At 40.0% G+C, this 22,537-nt stretch overlaps 1 protein-coding gene across 1 annotated transcript in view; it reads left to right on the forward strand.

Annotated features, from left to right (window-relative positions):
• Nucleotides 1–1,199: 1,199 nt before the first annotated feature.
• CUL3 (cullin 3) overlaps nt 1,200–22,537 on the forward strand; it is a 58,343-nt gene continuing 37,005 nt past the window's right edge. The window contains exons 1-2 of the mRNA XM_075507335.1: nt 1,200–1,679; nt 22,003–22,200. Of these exons, the coding sequence (XP_075363450.1) occupies nt 1,614–1,679; nt 22,003–22,200 (264 nt within the window). The 5' untranslated portion in view covers nt 1,200–1,613. The remainder of the gene's footprint in view (nt 1,680–22,002; nt 22,201–22,537) is intronic.

The following is a 22,537-nucleotide window of genomic DNA, read 5'->3' on the forward strand; positions in this document are numbered from 1 at the left end:
CACGTGCTGCACAGAGGCACCTGTAGGAAAACAGTAATGATAGAGGTAAGAGGAGCTGGATGCGAAATGTACATGACAAGATGCCCTGGTATTCAGAGTCCAGTTTAAGAGTCACCTAAAAGAAATTATCTTCCTGGCTATGCCACAGACTTCCTCTGGGGGATGTTGAGCAAGGCATGTTTTGACACAGATTTCAATTTCATCCACTAACTTTTCAGTTAGTTCCCTGGCGACTGGGACCTAGATTTTTTCTGGCTGACCAGCCTAACTTTCACAGGTACTATGCTGCTACTAACTTAGAGAATCTGACATTTTCAAAACATTCTTGCCTTTTACAGCAACTACGCTTTCCTGAATGACCTATATTTAACTGTGGGCTCATATAAGCGTTGCCTCAGGTGGCACCCTCATTTCTCAGGCATGCATTGTGACGAAAACACAAAACATAAATAAATAAAAACTCCTTGCATCATGCCATTCTGTGAGCCTCCGCGGAGGGATACGCCTACCGGTGACATGATTCAGAGGGGCAGAATTGACATCCGGAAGACTTCAAAGGGTAAAGAATAGGAAAAGGAACAAACTGCCTTTCCGTTTTAGCTGTGCATAGCAAGGTTATTACCAGGTAGCCAAAACACGGGGTTGGTGCTGTCCATGTGGGGACAGGGCTAGGGCGATGCCCCGTTTTCCACAGGCCGGTGGGGCTGCAGCAGCGCTCAAGCCTCGCTCAATGCTGCGAAGGCCACTCACGCTTCCCCGTACGGGTGCCAAAACCTGCACTTTAACCCTAACGAAACATCTGCCACAAGCCCAAGAAGGGGGATATCGACGGGGCGGGAAACTCTGCCAAAAAAAAACCCAAATAAAGCCAGCGGTGCCCCGCACAACGCTCCCTGCGGGCACCACCGCCGCCCTCCCCGGCCCCACCGCCCCTGACTGAACGTGCCGCCCGCCTGGCTTCGTCCCGCCCCGCCCCCCGCGGCGTCGCTCTCCGCCAATCAGCGGCGCCCTATTCTCCCGCGCGCCTTCCCCGCCCTCCCCTCTCCGCCCGCCGAGACGGTGACAGCTCGGGGCCGCCCGGCCCCGCCCGCCGGGGAGGGGCCGACCGGCCGTCTCGCGAGAGCGGCTGAAGCCTCGCGAGAGCAGAGAGGTGCTCCCCACCCCCCTCAGGCGGCGCTCCGCCCCGCGGCCCTCCCGCCGCCGCCGCCCCCGCCCGCCGCCGCGGCCGGATCTGTCTCTCGCTGGCTGCTGGCTGGGCGGTGGGAAGGGAAGGGAGAGGAAGGGGGGGGGCGCTCGGCCCTGCGCACTGAGCGATGTTTGTCCGCCATCGCGGCGGAGGAGGAGGGTGAAGGAAGCGCCGCCGCCGGAGCGAGGGGCCTGCGCCGCCGCCTCGCCCCTCGCCGCCGCCTCCCCCGCCGCTCCCCCCCTCGGCCCGGCTCGGCTCGGCCCGGCCCTCCCGCCCTCCGCGCAGCCCCGGGGGCCGCAGCCCGGCGCGAAGGTCGCCAGCGGCCTCCCCCGCCCGGCCCCCGGCCCCGCTCCCGGCGTCTGCCGCCCCGCCGCGCGTCCCCCGGCGCCCCTCCGGACGGGAGGCGCCGCCGCCGCCGGGCCCGAAGATGTCGAACCTGAGCAAGGGGACGGGCAGCCGGAAGGACACCAAGATGCGGATCCGAGCCTTCCCTGTGAGTACCGGGCCTAGGCTGGGCTGAGCGGCCGCGCAAGGCCTCGGCCTCCGCCTGCCCGCAGGCCCCGCGGCCTCGCCGCCCTGTCAGCCGCGCCGTGTGCCCGGGGCCGCGGGGCGGCGAGCCGGGCCGGGCAGAGGCGGCCTCGGGCCTCGGAGGGGGCCGCGGGTGCGAGCGGCGCGGGGTGAGCTGTCAGCCGGCCGGCGGCCTCGGGCACCCCCCGTGCGAGTTGCAGGCGGGGGGGGGAACGTGCGGGAGCTGCATCTCGGGGGAGCAGTGCTACCCGCCGCACGGCGAGTGGGAGGTGGAGGAACTGGTCCCCGCGATTATCGTCTCCCTCATCAGTCAAGCAAATCAATTATGAAAATCCACGTACGGCATGGGGGGGGGGGCTGGTTTCTTTGTTTTCAAGGAAAAGGCCTCAGAGAAGGAGTCGAAGGCTGTACGCCTACATCAACAAAATTCGTTAACCCCGGAAGGGGGGAGGGGGGTATTTATTTATGTCTTCTGGAGAGTTTCCTCTTGGTGAATTTGTCTCACTCTCCACTCCGTAAAAGAGGCTATAAGTCGTATGATTATAAGATTTAGGTGGCATAATGCCAGCTGTTCAGAAGATGTTACTATAAACATCTAAGCATAGGTAACTTTCATGCATGTTCGGTAGAGCCATGAGCATGCCATCCCTTTGAGTTACAGAGGGGAATGAGCCAGATTATTAATTTATACTGCCATAAAGCTTGCTGTGTTTTGACAGTTGGTTCAATTAAAGCTTACAACAGAATAACAACTACAGTACTATTAATGGCATTGAGGAACAAGAGAAATAGAAAAGCTTCAGTCTGCCAGAGGATTGCCAGGAAGTGTGTATGTGTTCATCAGTGTACACGTTAAAAAGAAGATACTTAGTTGAGTCACTGGCTTTTAAGGTTTAGTGTTAACTTTTTGATGCTACATCTGATCCCAGTAGGCAATAGTGTAGAACTAATGCGCCTTGCCTTTATAGAGAAACTGGACATACCTGTTTATCTTATTTCACTGGCAAGAAATATATCAATACATTTGCTTCATCAAAACTCTTGCTGATGAAATTAGAGAATTCTTTATATTCTCAGCAGCTGGCTTAATCATAGAAATCTGATTTGTACTATTTTCCTCTTACTCTTTTCTCTAATTTTAATCATTGACAGTTGCGCTTAGTGGTAAAAGTCAAAAAAACGGGCTACGAAATTAAGAATTTTGGCTGATGAAAGGTTTTTTGATCTCCAAATTGCATTTATTTCTTTAAACAGCCTTCATCAAGAATGTGAGTGTTGTTAGGATGTGTTGGGTTATAGGAATAAAGAAAAAGACTTACTGCAACATGGCCAGGGCTTTACTAACAAGTAGTAGAAAAACCTGTATAAAAATAAACCATGACAAAAACAATATGTATGTTTTATAACAAACTACACTAAAAATATAGCAGTCTTTTTTAATTTGATAAACAGATTCATGTATTCCAACCATGAATATGTAGATACGGGTCAGCCAACAAAGGTAGACTTAACAATGGGATAAACTTGAGTTTGTATTTTACTTTTTTCACCCCTTTTGTAAATGAGCATCTGAAATTAGTTTGGGGGGTGAAGAATGCTCGTGCAGAGCCCTGCTCTTACAGAAAGTTAAACATTGTCATCATTTTTTTTTCTTCTGAAATTGTTTTTGCTAGCATTGTCTTTCTTTTCAGCTGCTTAAAGAATGTCTAGGTTAAAAGTTTTAAAAAAAATTATCTTCTCCCTAAAATAATTCAGTAAGTAAATAGGCATCAAGGCCTACAGATCTTAAATGTTTGGTGACATCTGTTGACTGCAATTTTTCAGGTGTTCCCTTCAATAGATTTTCTTTTCTAAGACATTTTGTTGATAATCCTGTTGATAAAGTGTTTATAGAAAAGAAGAATATACTTGGTTGAGAGATTTGGAGGGGTTTCTCTTTCATAATTGTAGAAAGGATTATCTGTAGTTCATGTAAAAATCTTAACAGGAATTTTGTGGAGGCCTAAGTGGTTGTATAGGTTTGGTCCTGCAAATAGTGCCAGTGACTGCAGTGGGATTATTCATGTCAATGAGGTTGCATTTGTGTGTGGGATAGAGTCTATATTTAGAAAGTGTACTATTTGTACTTCAGCTACTGATCTTCACTCTTTTATCTCAAATTTGGTGGTTCTGCTCTTCAGTTCTGAATTAAGAGTGCTTCCAGAGGTGACTTTGTAGGCTGCTTCGATTTGTCGCCTTATTGATCATCTTTCCTCAGCAGGTCTGCCTGTTTTAGATTAGTTCGCTTCTTGCATGGAGGTAGCTATTTACTATTATATTAAACTAGAAGTAGCCAAATTGGAGAGGTAAGGTTCCTGGAACATAGCAGTGTTATGGTAACTCCCTCTGTGTAGGTTCTGTCTCTTTAATATTTTCTGTTTTTCATAATGTTTTTTATATTTCTGTTATTGTTATATTTTACAGTAGCTAAAGGAAAGGAAAAATAGTAATTTGCAAAATACTACAACTCCAGAGTTTTCTTTTTCTACCTTACTAGGAATTAAGTAGAAATTGACCAAAACATTTGAAAACCACCAATATTGTACCTAGAGATCTTAATGTTTTGGAATTAGTTTTATTCTAGATTCCTTTATTATTTCTTGTAATTGGTGGCAGATTATCTGTCATCCCAAGTGTCCGTTAATATTTGCTAGCTCCTGGCCTGTGCTCTGATGTGCTTTTTATTACCTCAAGGGCAATGACTTTGTGTACGAGGTGTACTGTTTTGCTGAAGTGGGTTGTAGAGTAATCAAAAGTAGTTGAAGACAATAGTTTTCCATACATTTAACCAATTTTTTGGTTCACAGTAGAAAAAATGCATTTATTTTCTTTTAAAAACTTAACTTCTTAAAAAGAAGTTTCTTGTGTTCTCTTGTTGGGCTTTACTTAAAGGCAGTGATAATCTTTGCATCAGAAGTAGGCTAGGTGAGGATTTATTCTTTTTTGAGACCTCAGACTTCAGCATTTTTTTAAATCTAGAAAGAATAATAGAAATAAATTTTTGTGAAAGTTTACTGTATATTTAGTAGAGTAAACTGATGAGGTTAAGCTTGTGCAGTTAAGTAACCTTATGTACCACTGTAGAAGACTTCTATTGTGCCACTTTTAATAACCACTTATGTGTGGTTTTTGTACTATTTACACCTTCATACTTTTTATGTACTTTTAACACCTTCATAATATTTAGCTATTCTATATTTGTATAAGGTCTATCCAGATGGCATTCAGAGTAGCGTTAGAGTTAAAGTGAGAGGTGGAATAGTGGAAGAAGGCTTTTGAGTGAGTGTAGGTTCTTTTTTCTTAACCAATCTTTAAACTTTCTTGTTTCAAATTCATACACACTGCAAGAAATACGAATATGTTGTGGTTGGACAATAAAAATAACAACATTTCTGAAATGTCAAGTAATTGTCAGTGATGTAAGTTGGATATAGTTTGTGAGTTGTTGGTTTGGGTTTTTTTAATTACTCGGAGTGCAGTAGTATTTTTGCTGAATACACTGTATGTGCATTATGCGAAAATGCAGGTTTGATACTCCCACAAAACGCGAATTAATTGCACCTGTTTTGGAGAAGTGTTGGGGATTGTTTTCTTCCTTTCCCTGGTTTAGTTTAAAAGTACTCTCAGGATTTCAAATTGGCTCTCATTGCTTAACTGTCAGTGAGCCCGTTACTGCTGGCTAAAGGAATACTTTAAAAGCTCTCAAAAAAAGCTTGCAGCAAATCTAATTTTGAGATGATTTAGTTGATCTGTGAAAAGTGGTGCCAGAGAATGCTAGATTTGCACTTAAAACTTTTGGAGAGATGTGATGTCTAGAATAGAGATCTAGCACGTATAAATTATGTTTCCTGGAAGTGTATTTGAGCTTTTGCTGTGACTGTTTAGCTAGTGGAAAATAGTAGCCTTAAATGTGTTTTGATGGAAAAGTTGTACAAAATAAAAAATGCGCATTTCTTACAGAAATAGTATGTGAGAATTCAGAAAGCATTTTGGGAATTAATTTTCAAAATGTATACAAGTAATGTTAAGGTGTATTGAATGAACTTTTTTGCAAGAACTCATCCTTCTCCCAATGCAATATGTCAGCTGTCACCATAAAATTGGTTGGACAGATTTTTCTGAAAACCAGCATGACCCTATGTAGGTTATTGGGTTTGATCTTTATAGTTGGGGGTTGGGGTTTTTTTGAGTGCTTTTAATCATTTTGATTTCCTGCAGAGCTGTCTTTCCTCTCTAGAGCAAGGCTGCAAAATAGTGTTTTGCCAGTTCTCAGAACTGTTCTGGTAGATCAGTATTATATGGTTACATTATGTTCTGGAAAGCATTTAGAAAGATCCTACACATGCACTTGTGATAGAATGAGTCTTTCAACTGTGTGTGTGTGTGTGTGTATATATATAAGCTTCACTGATTCATTTTATTTGAAATACTTGTGCCCAAGAAAATTCTCATTTCATCTTGTGCAGAAAGGCAGACAGCCTTTTGTTTCTTTCAACCCTGTTTATCAATTGATGTTACTTCTTCCTCAAAGTTCTGTAAACTTAGAAGTAAATGGCTTCAACTCTTCCATGAGAAAGTATTAAGGCTCATATTTTCATTGCCACTGCTCCTTTCTCCTCAGATCTAACAGCCGCTTGTTTTAGGCTTTGTGTAGGCAGAAGGCATATTTTTTTTTTCTCAGGGAGTGCTGATTGCTTCTGTGGTTTGTTTTGAATCTTGGGGAATTGATGATGCAAGTTGAGATGAGGTTTATTAAATTTATGCTTCAACCTATAATGTGTAGATCTATCAATTCAAGAAGTTGATGTGAATTTTGTGTCTTGAGCATCATACAGCAGATAGACCACGGAAAACACGTTGAACTGAACTGCGGTTAAATTTTTAAGTGTTCAGATTACATAAGCAATATGTGTATTTCTGCTTTGGCTTACAACCCTCAGAGCATGCGTGCTGTGTTGGTGGGTGCATGGAGAGGCATGGAGGATGGGATGAGGAGAGAATTGGAGGATGGTTTACTCCAGGCTTTTTCAGCTGTGATTAAAATAATGTAAACCCACTGCTGCAAGACAATCTAGTTAACACTAATGTTTTACGTGGTTGGCTTTGTGAATCTTGATTGCTTTATATTCTCAAACATATTTATAAGAGCATGCTAGCTATTAACCCATATAGTGTATACAATAGTAATAAATTAATGTTGACAACTAAAATTTTAGTAGGTTTAAAACCTAGAAACAAAACAGACCAAAACCCTGAAACACTGTTTATCTTATTCAAAGGAAAAAGGTGTTGTTTTGGTGTAAATTACAGAAAAATACAGAAATACTTGCTGTTTACTGGACAGTTAATCTTATGAAGGCTTTCCAGTTTTCACAGATTTTTTTTTTTAATGAAATGCTATGAGCAGACTGGATGCCCTAATACTACATTTAGAGTTTTTAAGAGATGATAACACTAATTCCAGCGTAGACTTTGAGTAGTTGTAGGTGTGGTTTTGTTTGTTTGGTTTTTTTAACACACTGTACATAGTATCTTTTAGTTGTGGTCTAACCTAATCTCATTAGAATTCCTGAGTTCTATAGATGTTCAGGGTTCAGTTCCAAATTTTCTTGGTTTTCCTTGTTAGTTGGGTCTTAAGTTCTGAGCAATCATCCTTTCAATTGGTCTGAGTTTTGAGTAAGTGCCTCTGCATGGTATTGGAAGGTGTACTGCTGTTTATGGATCTTGCCCGTATTTGAAATTTGCTTGATTTTCTTGCAAGAGTATAAAGTAACACCACTAGCATTCTGTTAAGATTTTTATACTGGCTAATTCAATCTGAGTTTTTTCAAGTGGCTTGGTAGGTTTCTCCACCCCCTCATTCTTGTGTTGTATAGTAGTGTGTTATTAAACAGGAATTACTATTTTTTCCTGGTAGTGGTAGGTAAAAGGGCTTTGAGAGTTGCTATAAAACTGATCAAGAGTTTTTGGTATCCTACATGAAGAGTTGTAAGAATAGTAAGTAACATAAAAATAGAAATCCTGTCCCTGTGTCCTGTCCTGTCCCCGTCCCCCCCGTCCCGTCGTCCGCCCCCCCCCCCCCCCCCAAAAAAAAAAAGTTACAATGTTTCAAAATGTTTCTTTTTTTAATCTCTCCTGGGCAGGTGTATGTGGCATAAGTGGCAACATTTCTCAGAATTTCAAATATGTGTTCTGAAGTCTTTGGCTTTGATCTGTGGGACAGGTAGTCTTAGTGCAGGTGCTTTTAATTTTCATCACCGTGACTGATCTGCAGTGTCTGATAATCTCGCTGTATGCGGTGAAAACATTTTGTGATAGACTGGGACAGATTTTCTTAAGGTGGTTCGATTGAGTCCATTCATAAAATGCACAGTGATTCTGTTACAGTCCAAAATAGGTTCTTGACCTTGTGTGTATGATCACTGGGTGTTATCTTTGGTTTCTAGTAGTTATACATGTGGAAAAACAGCTCTTAAGAAGCGTGAGCTCGCATTTCTCATTCTGAGCCAGTTTTTGTGGAAAGAAGGAATAGGAAATACTGTAGTAGAAAACTATAGCATAGCCCAGCATACTTTTTATCATATGATTACGTTATTTTTCTGAAGTTCAGTTAAAGCCAGTAGAATTGTTAAATCACTAATGGTTCTTCTGTGAAAGTGAGTACTGGTATATCAGCGGAAGGAACTACTGTTAGATGACTTAATAAAACAACTTCCATATCAACATTTTTAACATGTATTTTAGGGAAGGAATAAAGTACATTTAATACCCGAGTACAGCAAGGAGGACAAAACTGTAATAAACATTTACATTTAGATGGTGCTTGCTGTGGAGTTGCCTAGATTCTTTAATTAGTTGTGCATAAAATCAGTGTTTGAGGGCTGAAATGGTCTTGCTTGTAGTTTGAATAAGGTATAATAGTATGCAAAATATACGCAGATAACTTGCTTTATTTGTTTATGCTTATGGATGAGGTGCATTTGTGGAAATGCCAATTTTTGGTTTAATACTAATGAGAATAAACATAAATGAAGATAATTTAAATTATACATGTGAGTGATATAAAATTGGACTACTTTATATCACCAAAAATTCATAACATACACTGCATGTAGTACAAGAAATGAGAGTACAGGCTGTGCGTGTCTGTTTCTTGCATTTTGTATGTGAAGAATCTTTATTGAAATAAATATTTTTACTTTCACACTACTTTTGCTTTTAAAGTGTTGGTAGCATCTGAGTGGACCTATTTTTTGATATTATATATGTGGATATAATTTCCATGTGTAGCTCTGGATTTGTTTTTCCATTGCACTTGTTTCAGTGTTAGCCTTGGTCTTCCAGGCACTGCTGATTGTGCATCCAATCATTGTGTATTCACTATATGGTGCAAAAATCCCCCAGAGAAAGGTTATTGTCAGCATGCAGCGGTATTGATTATTTGTAAATGTATTAGTGATTTATTAAGTGTATCTTCCTTCCCCTCCCTGAAGTAAGCTGAGTGTCGTGGTTTAGCCCCAGCTGGCAACTAAGCACCACGCAGCCGCTCGCTCACTCCCCCTCGGTGGGATGGGGGAGAGAATCAGAAGAGCAAAAGTAAGAAAACTTTAGGGTTGAGATAAAAACAGTTTAATAGGGAAAGCAAAAGCCGCGCACACAAGCAAAGCAAGGAATTCATTCACTACTTCCCATGGTCAGGCAGGTGTTCAGCCATCTCCAGGAAAGCAGGGCTCCATCACGCGTAACGGTTACTTGGGAAGACAAACGCCATCACTCCAAATGTCCCCCCTTCCTTCTTCTTCCCCAGCTTTATATACTGAGCATGACGTCATGTGGTATGGAATAGCCCTTTGGTCAGTTTGGATCAGCTATCCTGGCTGTGTCCCCTCCCAGCTTCTTCTGTACCTGGCAGAGCACGGGAAGCTGAAAAGTCCTTGACTAGTACAGCAACAACTAAAACATCTCTGTATTATCAACACTGTCTTCAGCACAAATCCAAAACATAGCCCCATACCAGCCACCATAAAGAAAATTAACTCTGTCTCAGCTGAAACCAGGACACTGAGGAAAAAAAAAATATCCTCTGTTGGCCTCTGTCTACTATAAAATTTTAATCTTTTATTTACTGTAAAAGTTTGCGAATTGTTATGCTGTTATCATTATGGAGGAGGAGATGTGATCAAGCCCCAAAAGCCTCTAAAGGCCCTTCATGGCCCTCAAATCGTTCATTGTGTTCTTTGTTTTGAAATGGCTTCAGGAAATGTGTCTACAGCCTGTATAAATTGGTGTGTATTTCACAAATTTCCTCTTTAAATAGTGTTGATTTTTGAACAATTGTAAAATACTGAACTACTTGTAGGTTAATTGAAAAAAACCAGAAATAATTCTTGTGGGGTTTGCACTGAAGTTGAGTGGGCAAGGAATGGGCCATTTGTGGTTCAGGGAAGCTTTCTGAATCCAGGTCATCGAGGCTGGGAAGTTAATGAACTAATGGATTTTTTCACTTGGAGAGTTGATACCCCTGAGGAGACTCGGTGCCTTCCGCAGAACGTACGGATGTGCAGAACAGCATTGCTTTCCCCTGCCAGTTCTTAACTGGGATTGAGGCACAAAGCATCTCTGTTATGCTTTAAAGTCATTATAATATTAATATTATACAAGGCATCAATATAAAAGATTTGCCAAAAAACCCCATGAATTTGCCTCTTATTAAATTAATGCTATTTATTTCTACTTTGTAGTGTTGCAGAGTGATGGTCTTAAAACTAATAGAAGTATGATCACATACTGAATCGAAGTTTTAATTCGTTTTGACTTAGGTTAAAAAAAAAAAAGAAATGTTTGTGTTGTTTTAGAGTTAGGAGTGATATGAGTAGCAGGCTGGGGGTGTAATAATGCTGCTTCTGTGGACGGTGACCCATCATCCATTATGGGAGTTTTAAGACAACCTACTGAACATTACCTGGAATGTTGCAGTCCCACCATCGGGGTTTTAAAAGGGGATGAAGAGAGTCAGGGACCTAAACCCCATTGAAATTTGAGGATTCCAGCAGTTTTTAATCTTTGCTAGTAAATCTTGTTAGGTTATAGGTAAATAAACAACTTTCCTTTCTGCTCTTAAGTCTTTAATAGATTGGAATAATTCCAGTGGAAGAGGAATGAGCCACCTTCCTTCTACTACAGTGTAAGAGCCTGCACATGGCCAACTATCGCAAGTAAGCTGCTTTGAGGAAATTTGCAGTCGAACTTACTTTGTGGTAGTTTGCTCATAGTCACATAGTCTTCAGATTTTGAAAAGCATGTCCTTGGCTGTTCTAAGACTTTTATTGCTGTGGAATGCTAAATGACTTGAATGAAATTTTTAGGATCTTGCCCTTGTTTGTAAATGGAGAAAGGCATGCTCAGTAGTTTATAAAATTTTGTGCCACTGTTTCCACTGTCTGTCTTGTCACCTTTGACAAGAGCCTGTTTGACAGCTACGGACACACAGCTGAGCTCTTGAAGTGCTGAACTACCTCTCTCTCCCCCCGTGCCTTCTAGACCTCCAGGATCCTGCGGATAGACGAGAGGGGTGATTCACTCCCTGAAATTCAGCTCTTGTTCATTCAATTTCTGCTGTTCTAATTAGGTTCAAATATTTTCTTTTAACACCAACTTTGTTTGGGATAGAAACCTTAAAGCTATTGTGTTTCTTTCAGGAACATATTTCCTGCTGTTACACAAGCCTTTCAGAATTTTTTTTTCCATAACTAATTTCAGGAAACTTGTTTTAGGATTGCTCCTTCTGAAGACAGTCAAGAGGACTCTGAACTTCTCATTAGTCTTCAAAATACTGATAATTCTTTTTTATTCTTTTGGGCAGGAGGGAGGAAGTAGGCAGATTTTTTTGTGTCAAAGCTTTGTATTTATTCCTCTGTTTCATTCAGAATGGAATTTTTTTTTTTTTAGTTAAGCAGTCCTGACCTGAAACTTTTTTTTCCCCACAGGTGTTATTTGCACCTTAAGTAATAGATACAAGTTTTGAAATAAGCCAAAAACTTATTTCATGTCAAAAATGCTTCTGTTACCTTGCAAAGTTAAACATGACAGATCAGACTTTTTGAAGTATAAACTTAGATCTAGACTTCAGCTCTAACAGTTTCCAAATTAGTAAGAGAAGTTTCAGAAGTATAGATAGTTCTTCCTTACTGTTGTTAGGTTGAAGCGTTCTTAGGAAATAAGTAGTTTCATTATAAGTGTTTTATAATCCTCCTCCATTTTCAGGCACTGTAGTAATGAGTGCTGTAGAAATGTCATTGAATGTTTTTAAAAGAACCTGGGTTAATAATACAGGCAATGTCACTATTTTGGCTGTATAAGCACTTCCATTCTATAGCAGTGACAACTATCTTCTGAACTAGAACTTCCTATATTTAGCCTCGTGCCAATTCAGTTCTTCTAGAAGCTTGAACAAAACCAGTTAATTGTTATCTTTTAAATACAACTTTTTTAAAAACAAGTTTCATAATCTGATGGCAGGTGGGCAGAAGCTTACACCGTGGCAGGGGGAGACTTACTCATTTACAGATAATGCCTTTCAGTATTTGAAAAGGCATTTATATTTGTCTGCAGATGCTGGGAGGAAAAAAAAAAGGTAACTTAAAAACTTGGATTTCTGTATTATTTAAATACTATTCTGCTATCCTCTTTGGGCAAAGCATGTAATTCTAGGATAAAGTCCCTAGTGTAATTAGTAGCATCTTTGAAAGTTCATGTTGAAAAGAAGTTTTGGTCTGTCGTCTTTACTTTTCCCCAGTATCCAACCCTGCTGGAGGACAACATCCTTCAGTCCTTGCTGATTAAAGCATATGTGTATTTCAAGGGGTTTGGGTCTTGGAGAAAATAAATACTAAGACAGATGAGTGTCTAAGAGACAGAGTTAAGCTTTGTATAAGTGATCTTAACTACAGTATTTACTGAATTTGATTATCCTTTGTTGTTACTTAACTTACTGGTGTAGTTTTTATACAGAACCTTAAGGACTGGTCTGTGTCAATCCATGTATACCAATAAGTGAATGAAAAATGAGGCAGGTGAGCTATCATTCATTTTTCATTGCCCCACTCAGACAAGTAATACTCTGCTTTTATCTGTATTAATGAGAGGTCTGTTTTTATCTGTATTAATGAGAGTGACTGTTTGAAGGTGCATTTTTTAAGTTGAGCATCATAAGTTGCAAATCAAACCCATAAGTTGATTTTTAGACAGTATGACATAGTTTGTGGACTACCCTTAATGGAGCTGCAGGAGAGGAAAAAGCTAGATAAGTCTTGTCCATGGACTTAAATGTGTTGTGTAAGAGTCTGCATCTCTAAATAGAAAAAATTAAAGAATTGGCAAATCAGGAAGTCGCAATGGTATTAGAGGGCAGTGAATACACATGGACCTTGTTTTGAATGAAAGAGGTGCTATTGCATACTATGCTTCTGCTATTTACCACTGACTAAATATGTTGTCTTTTACAGTTGGGATATGCTGTGAAACTTTTATGAAAGACTGTTGACCTTAGTCTTTGTGTATATGATGCATTCTTACAGTTGCTCATTAGTAGTTACAAACGCTTAGTATGAGTTAGTGTTGGGAAAGTGTGCGAAGGTCTGTAAATGGAAAGATGTCTATGTTCACAGAATCAGCACTGTGTAATTTTATGTTTCAGTTTATGTTTAGTTGTCTGCCTCTCCAGATTGTCTCCATTGTTTTTGCATTTTTTTAAGAGATGAAACAATTTTAGATTATCTTTTGCCTTGTGTTTATTCAATAACTGATGGCTGCTCAAATTTACATAGTTCATAGTCACAGTTAAGATGAAACAGGTGTTTGGGAGGATTTGTTTTTCTCATTTTTTGCCCTTTCCTCCAGGATATTATGTTCCACAGATTTGCAAGACTGAAGTTGAGGAGGGGCATTTGGGAAGAAGGAAGAAATTGTATTAAATAAAAGTTGAAATCTAGAATAACTGAGGTATCTTGGTAGTTCAGGATTAGTTTCATTCTTCTGAATCAGTTCCTAAAATATGAAAGAGAAATGAGTCTCTGATCTTTCTTTAAATTTGCTCAATCTCCTAAACATGTCAAAACTGTTGCTGCAGTATGACATTTTCTATTAAAGACTTGTTTTAAACTTTTCATATAGAGTGTTAAATTGCTACTGTGTGGTGAAGCTCCTGTCAGGTCTACCTGTAATGCAGAAAAATATTACCTTTTGAGAGGAGGAGCAAATCTTTCTTTCTTGGGCTTTAGGTTTACTAGAAAAGGAAGTTCTTGGAGGATATTACAGTTTGCTGTAAGGCTTATCAAAACCTACCAACCAAACCCCTTCCTCTTCAAGCCCCCACCCCAAAGCAGCACTTATTTTGTGATGAGACCAGCAGTGCTCTGAGACAATGCCTTGGAGGTAGACCAAATCTGTCAATCACTACACAGGAGGTACGACTCCATCTTTTACAGAACAATCACTTTTTAATCTACTTACCTCTTCCGCTCCGTGCTGGCAGAATAGCTTTCCATTGCTGCAGAACCCATTTAAGCAAAGTGGAGAAGGAAAGGGTTTTGCTTAAAATCCTACAGCTTTTGGGTGTTTCAATTGACAAAGAGGATTCCCTTTTTTGACTTAATTGTGCATTCTGCTTGCTTCTGCTGAGTAAAGCCTGACAGAGCTGGGAGGGAGAGGTGGATATTGATTCCTGCATTTCGGCTGCTGACTGAGTATTGTCATGGAGCCCTGCCTATTCTACAGAGGCTCAAGCCTTTTTTGGGGCCAGACTGGAGTTGATTTTTCTCTTGGCCTTTATGGGGTTACTCAACTAATCTTCTGAGCCGGGACTGGAGCATGGTGCAGGCCATTAATATTCCTTGCAGGAGGAATCTGGAGAAGTTTAGTGTAGAGATCGCCCACCCAAACAAGGTTAAGGCTTGAATGTCAAGGGATGAGTGAAGAACAAAAACCAGATATTAAAAATGGTGTCAATATTTAATGTTGTAAATGATAACTGGCAGATGCCATAACCAAACTATAGGCATAGATTCCCCACCACCACACACACCCTCTTGAGGGAGCATAATAGTGTAGTAGGCATTTCCTGTCACTCCTAGGAGATGTGGATAATACTGGATCGTCATCTCCAGTTGTTGTTATAGGTCACCTAGGAGCAAAAGCCTAGTTATTAGGACCTGTTTTGGTAGCACATTGCTATGACTTCCCTGTGACTCTTTCAGCAGATGGCCAAAGTGGAGTAGTAGCCCAGATGCAGGAGAACAGTGGTAGGTCAGGGTGCCCCTTACTTTCTTCATGCTCCTTCTCTTAGCTTCCAGTAATGGGGTTTTTTTGGTGTGTAACAGTCAACCTATTCAGATAACACTATTGAGGAATTTTGTGCCTGGTGTTTTTGGTGGTTCAGAGATAATTGTTTTTATTTGTGTGCGTGTGTGTTACAGAGTTGTTCACTTTCTGACATACTGATGTTTCCTAGGCAATGAGGTGTAGCCAATGTATCCTCTTCCAGATATGCTCATCGCTATGCTATGATGAAGACTTCAAAATTCAGAGAAGTGTGAATATTGAGCTCTCCGTTTGTCATTAATAGGAGTACATTTTATCTGCTCTGTAGTTGAAGAATATGTAGTTCCATATCTTAATATGCCATTTTTCAGAGATATTCTTGGAGGAAACACTAGACAGTATATCTCTGTCATTGTAAATTCTTGTCTTTTAAATTAACAATATTGGAAGGGTTTATAAAAATTCAAGTAGTGATTAGGTTCTGAGGCAGGAAATGTGTGGCTCTTGCCCTTTTCTGGATAACCTCAGCCAAGCTTCACCCAGAATGAAGGATCCGGGCTAAGGATGCAGAGTTATTGTGCAACAGGCTATTTAATACCATCTTGATGAATGCCCTGTCTTGAAAGGGAAGTGAAGACTGTTAGTTTTCACAGCCTCTCTGGCCTCTTGGACTGTGGGTCAGGACCCCTGTGGTGGCAGTTTTAGATGGCAGCAGTCAGCCCCTGCTCACTTTGTCTGCTGAGGGATAGGAAACGGGGGAGTGAGAACAGGCTGCAATTACTAGGTGCAAATGTTTACTCCTGGAGCTGCTAACTAACTTTAATTGTTGGTATCCACTCACTTCCTTCAAGGTAGAGAGCGTAAACACTTGCATTCTGTAATTTCACTCAGTTCTCACTCCAGTGCTCTGGGGTATTAGACCTAAAGGATGTCATGGAAAGGAATGAAGCAGGTGATGGTTGTGTTTTTTGAAAATTTTGAGAAACGTTGCTCTGCAGCAATCAGTTCCAAATTGATCCGTTTCCACCTGGTAGTGTGTAGAATCATGATAAACGCTCTGCAGCTAGTCTGTAGAAAAATTGAGTAGTAATGTTTGTGACTTTTTTTAAAGTAAAAATGTCCTGCAAGTGTGTTTACAGTATGTTAAAACTTCTGAGAATTAACAATGGCCTGTTTGGGCTGAGATCTCTGTGAGAACTTTATGGAACTTGTCTAGAAACTTCTTCTGCAAGAAGGATGAAAAGCTGTGTCTAGTCACTAGTCTTGTGAGCACTACTAGTTCATGTGCCTCCTGTTTCTGCTGGTTGGTAAACCTCTGTGGATACTCCTACTGAGATTCTGTAGGGCATTATTACCTCTTCCTCACTTCTTTCTTAATCACCTCTTGTTTAAGAAGACTAAGTAGCTACTTCCAGTAAAAGTAAGCTGGTGTAAACCATCAAGAATGCAGCAGGTTCTTAACAGTTTACTCCTGTAACTGCCTTTCCTTACAATTCACAGCACTTCAAGCATGGTTATATAAATAAGAGGAGCAAGTTCTGTAGTGTTAAGGGCAAAATGACCAACTGACAAGACTATGAAATAAAGTTGTGTTCAAAGGAAACAGTGTTGTAAAAGCTAAATTGTATAGAATGGAAATTACACCCGAAAGCGTTTATTTCTATGCAAAGCAATCTGGATTTCCAGCAGTACATATCTTTTGATGTTCTGTGTGAATCTGGGAGTTTAGTGTTGTTCTTTGACTGTAGTTGGTATAAGCTAGGGAGCAAACGCCTAGTTCCAGTGGTGACCATAAGCATTTTGTTGCTCACCTTTGTTATCCTGCGATGCATTTCAGTTGGAAGACTGGTACTGGCAGTTTTAATAGGTCACACTTATGCAGGGAGCTCTGGCTTCCTTGGTGTACAACTGTAATGTGTATCACCAAATCACAGAATGAGGTTGGAAGTCATCTTGTCCAACCGCCCTGCTCAAGCAGGGTTACCTAGAGCCGATTGCTCAGGACTGTATCCAGATGGCTTTTGAATATCTCCAAGGATGCAGACTCCACAACCTTTCTAGGCAACCTGTGCCAGGGCTTGGTCACCCTCACAGTAAAAAAAGTTTTCCTGATGTTCAGAGGGAATCTCCTGTGTTTATGTTTGTGCCCATTGCCACTGGTCCTGTCACTGGGCACCACTGAATAGAGCCTGGTTCCCTCTCTTGTCCACCCTCCCTTTAGGTATTTATATACATTGATTTGATCTCCCTGAGGCTTCTCCAAGCTAAATGGACCTGACTCTCTCAGCCTTTCCTCATGTGAGAGGTGCTCCAGTCAGTTATCTTAGTGGCCAGGCCCTTTACTGGACTCTCTCGAGTATGTCCATGTCTCTCTTTGGAAAAAAACAAAACAAACCCCACCCAGGTTCAGAAAAGCTTTCAGAAGCAAAACCCCAGTAATTTCAGTAGTGTTTACACGCAGATTCACCAAGATAGTAAGAGACTGGGGAGCCCAGAGCTGGACACACGTGTCTCACCAGTGCTGAGTAGAGCCCTCGACCTGCTGGCAACGCTCCTCCAAAACCAGCCCAGGATACCATTAACTTTCTTTGCCTCAAAGGCCCACTGGCTCTTTGACAACTTGATGTCCACCAAAGGTCCTGGGTTCTTTTCTGCCAAGCTGCTTTCCAGCCAGTTGGCCCCAGCATGTATTAATGCATAGGGTTGTTCCTCCCCAGGGACAGGATGTTGCATTTCCCTTTGAACTACATGACTAGAAGGGAGATGATAATATTTTGTATGAAGTTTTATGTTACTACCAAAACTACTGGAGTTTAGTTGTTTGCCCCTTTTGGCTTAAGGAACACTGATAAAGTTATTCAGAAGAGGTGGTGTTTGTAGTGTTAGCTTCTAGAGGGGAGACACTGAGAAGTATATTCAGGACTGTTACTAGCTTTATCTGCTGGTGTCATGCTCTTCAGGTGATAATGGCAGTAGCTTGCTGAAAGTGATTGTTTATTCAGTCTTGGAGATTTTCATAGGATACACAAACGTTATTAAAGAAAGGGCTTGCATGTATCTGATCCTGCACTGTGGCAGTACTGTGGAATAAAGGACCTTTTGAGTCCTTTGCAGACTTCTTTTTTGGTGAAACGATTGCACTTTCATGTACGCTGATATTTTAGTCTAATTTCCTCAAGATGTACTTCTGCTACACTTTGAGTTCAGATGTTTGTGTTCAAGTTGCATCTTTGAGTCATTAGCATTTGGGCAGCGGTTTGTGGAAGTTGTCCAACTAGCGGCTTCTTATAAACAGCTATCTCTCCTGCCAATAACAGACTTGATCTCTCTCCCATTCCCCAAGAAAGGTAATGTTCAGATAAACTGGAGCACTTTAACACATTTCCTCTCTTTAGACACTGACTTCTTACTATCTTGGTGAATCTGGGTGTAAACACTACTGAAATTACTGGGGTTTTGCTTCTGAAAGCTTTTCTGAACCTGGGTGGGTTTTGTTTTGTTTTTTTTTTTCAAAGCACCAGCAGCAGCAGTAATCTAGCTTCCACTTAAATCTGCAAGAATAGGAAGGCACAAGCAAGGCAACTGTATTACAACTGTGGAGTTCACTTAAAATATAACTGTTAGAAGAAATCTGGGATTGAGCATGAAAAAACATTTGGGCTCTGATCTTGTATTCATATTTGTGGAAGTGGATCACTTACAGGCTTTGTTGATAGGGATCTTGAGAGTTGCATAAATCTTCACTATTAGGTCAGACTAGGGGATTAGGATCACAGTTCTCTAATAGTGTTTTTAGAGATGCTTTTGTACAGAATTCTGAAAGATGCCAAAATGTTCTAGTAGCATCACAAACTTATTTATTGCTTAGTAGTTTGTTTTTTAAAAAAAATTTGTGTACAAGCCTGACTTAAGGAAGGGGGATGAAAAGAGATGAACCTGTGAGTTAAGTAATCCAAGGGTAGATTTAGTCATCGCAATTCTTAAATAACTTTGAGGATAATGATACAGGAAGACCTCTTCTGTTGAAAAGCTAAACAACTTTTCAGCAGTGGAGAGGAAATAATAAATTTTTGCTAAAGCTTTACTGCAGTGACTTATTGTCAGATAGAATGGAGTTATTTGAAGTATTATGAGTCTTTGCTTTGTTAGAAAACACTGCTGCAAACACGCTACCTACGCTAGATCTTTTTTGGAAGACAGTGCTCTTCTAACTTGATATCCTAGAACTTCAGTAAACCTGTTCCCACAAAACCTCACAGATACTAATCTAAAGTAAGTCAGTAGCAGAATAGGAAGCTGCACTGAGAAGCAGAGTCCTTCATGCTTAATCTTAAAAGGTAATAAGATAAGTTTATAATACTATTTCAAATATTTCTGTGTATTTATCCATGGAGCTGTGTACTCCTTAAAATTACCTTTTATGGATATTTCTCGTGCTTCCAGAGCAGCTTGTGGTGTGTCAATTGTTAAGTGGCAGAAGGCTCTGTGTTCACGTTTGTATTCAGTGAGTTTGGAGCAAATAATGTTACAATCATTCCTTCATTTTTTTTTTTTATAGCCTTTGGATTAAAAGTAGAGGAATTAAACACTTCACTTTTAGCTTTTTCTTGAACAGATCTGAACTATTAGATGTGCTGCTTATCTGTAACATACAGAAATGTTTACTGGCTGGCCAACCCAGAAACAGCAATGCTGTAATAGCTCTTCAAACTAGTGGCTGGTGATTTGCCAGCTTTATACAGATCATACTTTTTTTTAAAATACAGTGAGCAATTAAATTGCAGTTGAGGTAAAAATATTGTCATGTTGGCTGGGAGATTTTTGATTAGCAAGGGGAGAAAATGGCGTTGGGAAGTGTTGGTTTGAGTCTATGCTTTGTTTGAAAACAAAATCTTTTTTTGGGGGGGGGGAGGGGGAAGGAAAACTGAAAAACTTTTACTTGGGTTGCTGTCTGCAATTCTAAATGGTTACCTTCATTATGAGTACTTGTAAAATTGCTTGTTCAGGAAGACTTTAGAAAATAATTTCCCTGAAGAGGCACCAATGTAGCAAATGCAAATTAAAAAGCAAATAACTGACCTTTCAATATTATACATAGCAGAATAAGCAAAAAGCAGGGGGATGACGGCATTTCACCATTTCTCTGTTACTTTGAGGTTTTGGGAGATAGGGAGCTAAGAATTTCTAAATGTGTTTGTGATTTCTTTGGTTTTAGTTATACAATGACGTATCTCTTAAGTTTTGGGTACATACAGATTAGTAGGCTAGTGGATCTGGTATTAGGAGAGTGGAAAAAGTAGCGATAGGATTATTTTATCATGAAAATCTTAGTATTTAACCAAAACTCCAAAAGATGAGGAGGATGGAGGAAGTATGTGTCTTGCTTTGATTTTGTTCAGCAGCCCATTCCCTCCCAAGGCAGTGAATGGCTTATCCTTATTATGAGCTGTACTTTTATAATGCCTAGAAAACTTGGTATTTTGAAATTGCATGTGAAAATGTATTTTTAATGAAAAAAGTTCTGCTAATCATTTGATTAAAAATGGAGGCAAATCTAGTCTTCCATGTCTTTCCTCTGTTCACGTAGTGTTTGTTTTTTGGGTGGAAGGGGAGGGAGAAGAGAGGTAGACCAGGGCTGGTCATGATTTTCCTCTGTAATGTCATACCATTATTCTTTACTCTTTTACTACTTTCAGCTCTTACTTTCAAGGCTGCTTTGACAGTATTGGTAGAGTCAGGGATATTTTCTTTTTCCACAGTAATTCTATGAATAGTGGCTTTTTTTCCTCTCTTCAGCCTTTTTCTTTAGATGTAAAATGCTAGACCAGTTCGTTTTTGTATAAACTAAACCAAACTTAACTTTAAACATTGTGTTTTAAATTTGGTTCAATTAAAAAGTGGGGGTTTTTTTCAGTTGGGTGGTAAAGCTTGGCTAAATCACAACCTTTAAGAAATACTGACATCTGATATTTTCTTGCTATGCTTATTTGCCATCCCAGATACTGCCTTATCTATAAAGCATCATATTTTGAAGCACCTTTGCATTGATAAAGCACAATTGTAAACTGATTCACGCTAAGCACTGGCTAGAGGAGGAAAAAAGTTGGTTTGCTGTTATATTGAGACTATTTCTTATAAGAGTTTCTCTTTTTCTCTGAATTTTTCTTTATTGCTGTAGTTTTTATGTGATGTATTTATTGAAGTATTTAGTGTCTGAATAACAGATCAAGCGGATGCATATTCTGCTTAGTGCTTGATGCATATCCTGTAACAAGTTATTTAACCATATTTGTGCAATGGAAATATGTTCAATACAGATGTTAATTTTGGACATTTATGGGGTTTTTCAAGAACACCTGTAAGTATTTAAACTGTAGGCACATAATTCTTTGGCCATTAGTACATTGCTGTAATAAAGAATATCTAGTTAGCTCAAGCAGATGACTAAGTTTGATAACTCTTGTGTCAGACATTATCATCTTTTATTGTACAAGTTGATTTGGGGTCTGGTTAAGCAGATCAGTGTTGCAGTATGATTTATGAGGTGCCAAGTAGCATGTTAGTATAAAAGGAAAGTTAACTGACTGTCGTTGTTAACACTGTGGAGGAAGAGTAGAGAAGAGTCTCGTGTCCACGGTTATCTGCCTTCCCACCTGCACAGGCTCTGGAGTTGGGTTCTGTGGACTTGCAGCTCTGAAGGAGAAAAGCATTAAACTTTTACAAATCACAATTTTCATACCTATTTCTTGAAATCCCTACTGGTTTCATAACTACTGTTTTTCCTTTGATAAAGCTTGAAAAATCTTGTGATAATGGAATCAACAAAATGTGGCAGAAGCAATTACTGCTCCTGGAGTTACAACTTCTAAAGATAACTTTCTGTAGTGATCTTTCTTGATTCTAAACAATAACGTATTGTTTTATTTTTACAGATGACTATGGATGAGAAGTATGTGAACAGCATTTGGGATCTTCTAAAAAATGCAATCCAAGAGATCCAGCGTAAGAACAATAGTGGTCTCAGTTTTGAGGAGCTGTATAGGAATGCATATACAATGGTGTTGCATAAACATGGCGAAAAACTCTACACTGGACTAAGAGAAGTGGTCACTGAGCATCTAATAAACAAGGTATGTAGTTTTACGAATTAAAATTGAAGTGTCTTATATAAAGAATTCTGAATAGTTATTTAAATGACAAAAAAGTCTAACTTTATTATGTTATTATGTTGCCTTGTGTTGAAATTATATTGCTACCCTCAAAAATGGTAGCCTAGAGCTCACATCAAGCTTAAATGACTTCATATTCCAGATACTGTTTGTTGTAAGATATTGATGGAGGATGGACCATAGGAAGTATTTGAAAGTGTATAACAGGAAACAACTTTAGCTGAAGCATAACTGTTGAGAACTGGGAATTTTTTAAAAAAGGTTTGTGGCCTTTTGGTGGCATTTTGTGACTTTCTCA

This window comes from Mycteria americana, chromosome 7 (assembly GCF_035582795.1).
Source record: "Mycteria americana isolate JAX WOST 10 ecotype Jacksonville Zoo and Gardens chromosome 7, USCA_MyAme_1.0, whole genome shotgun sequence".
NCBI lineage: Eukaryota > Metazoa > Chordata > Aves > Ciconiiformes > Ciconiidae > Mycteria > Mycteria americana.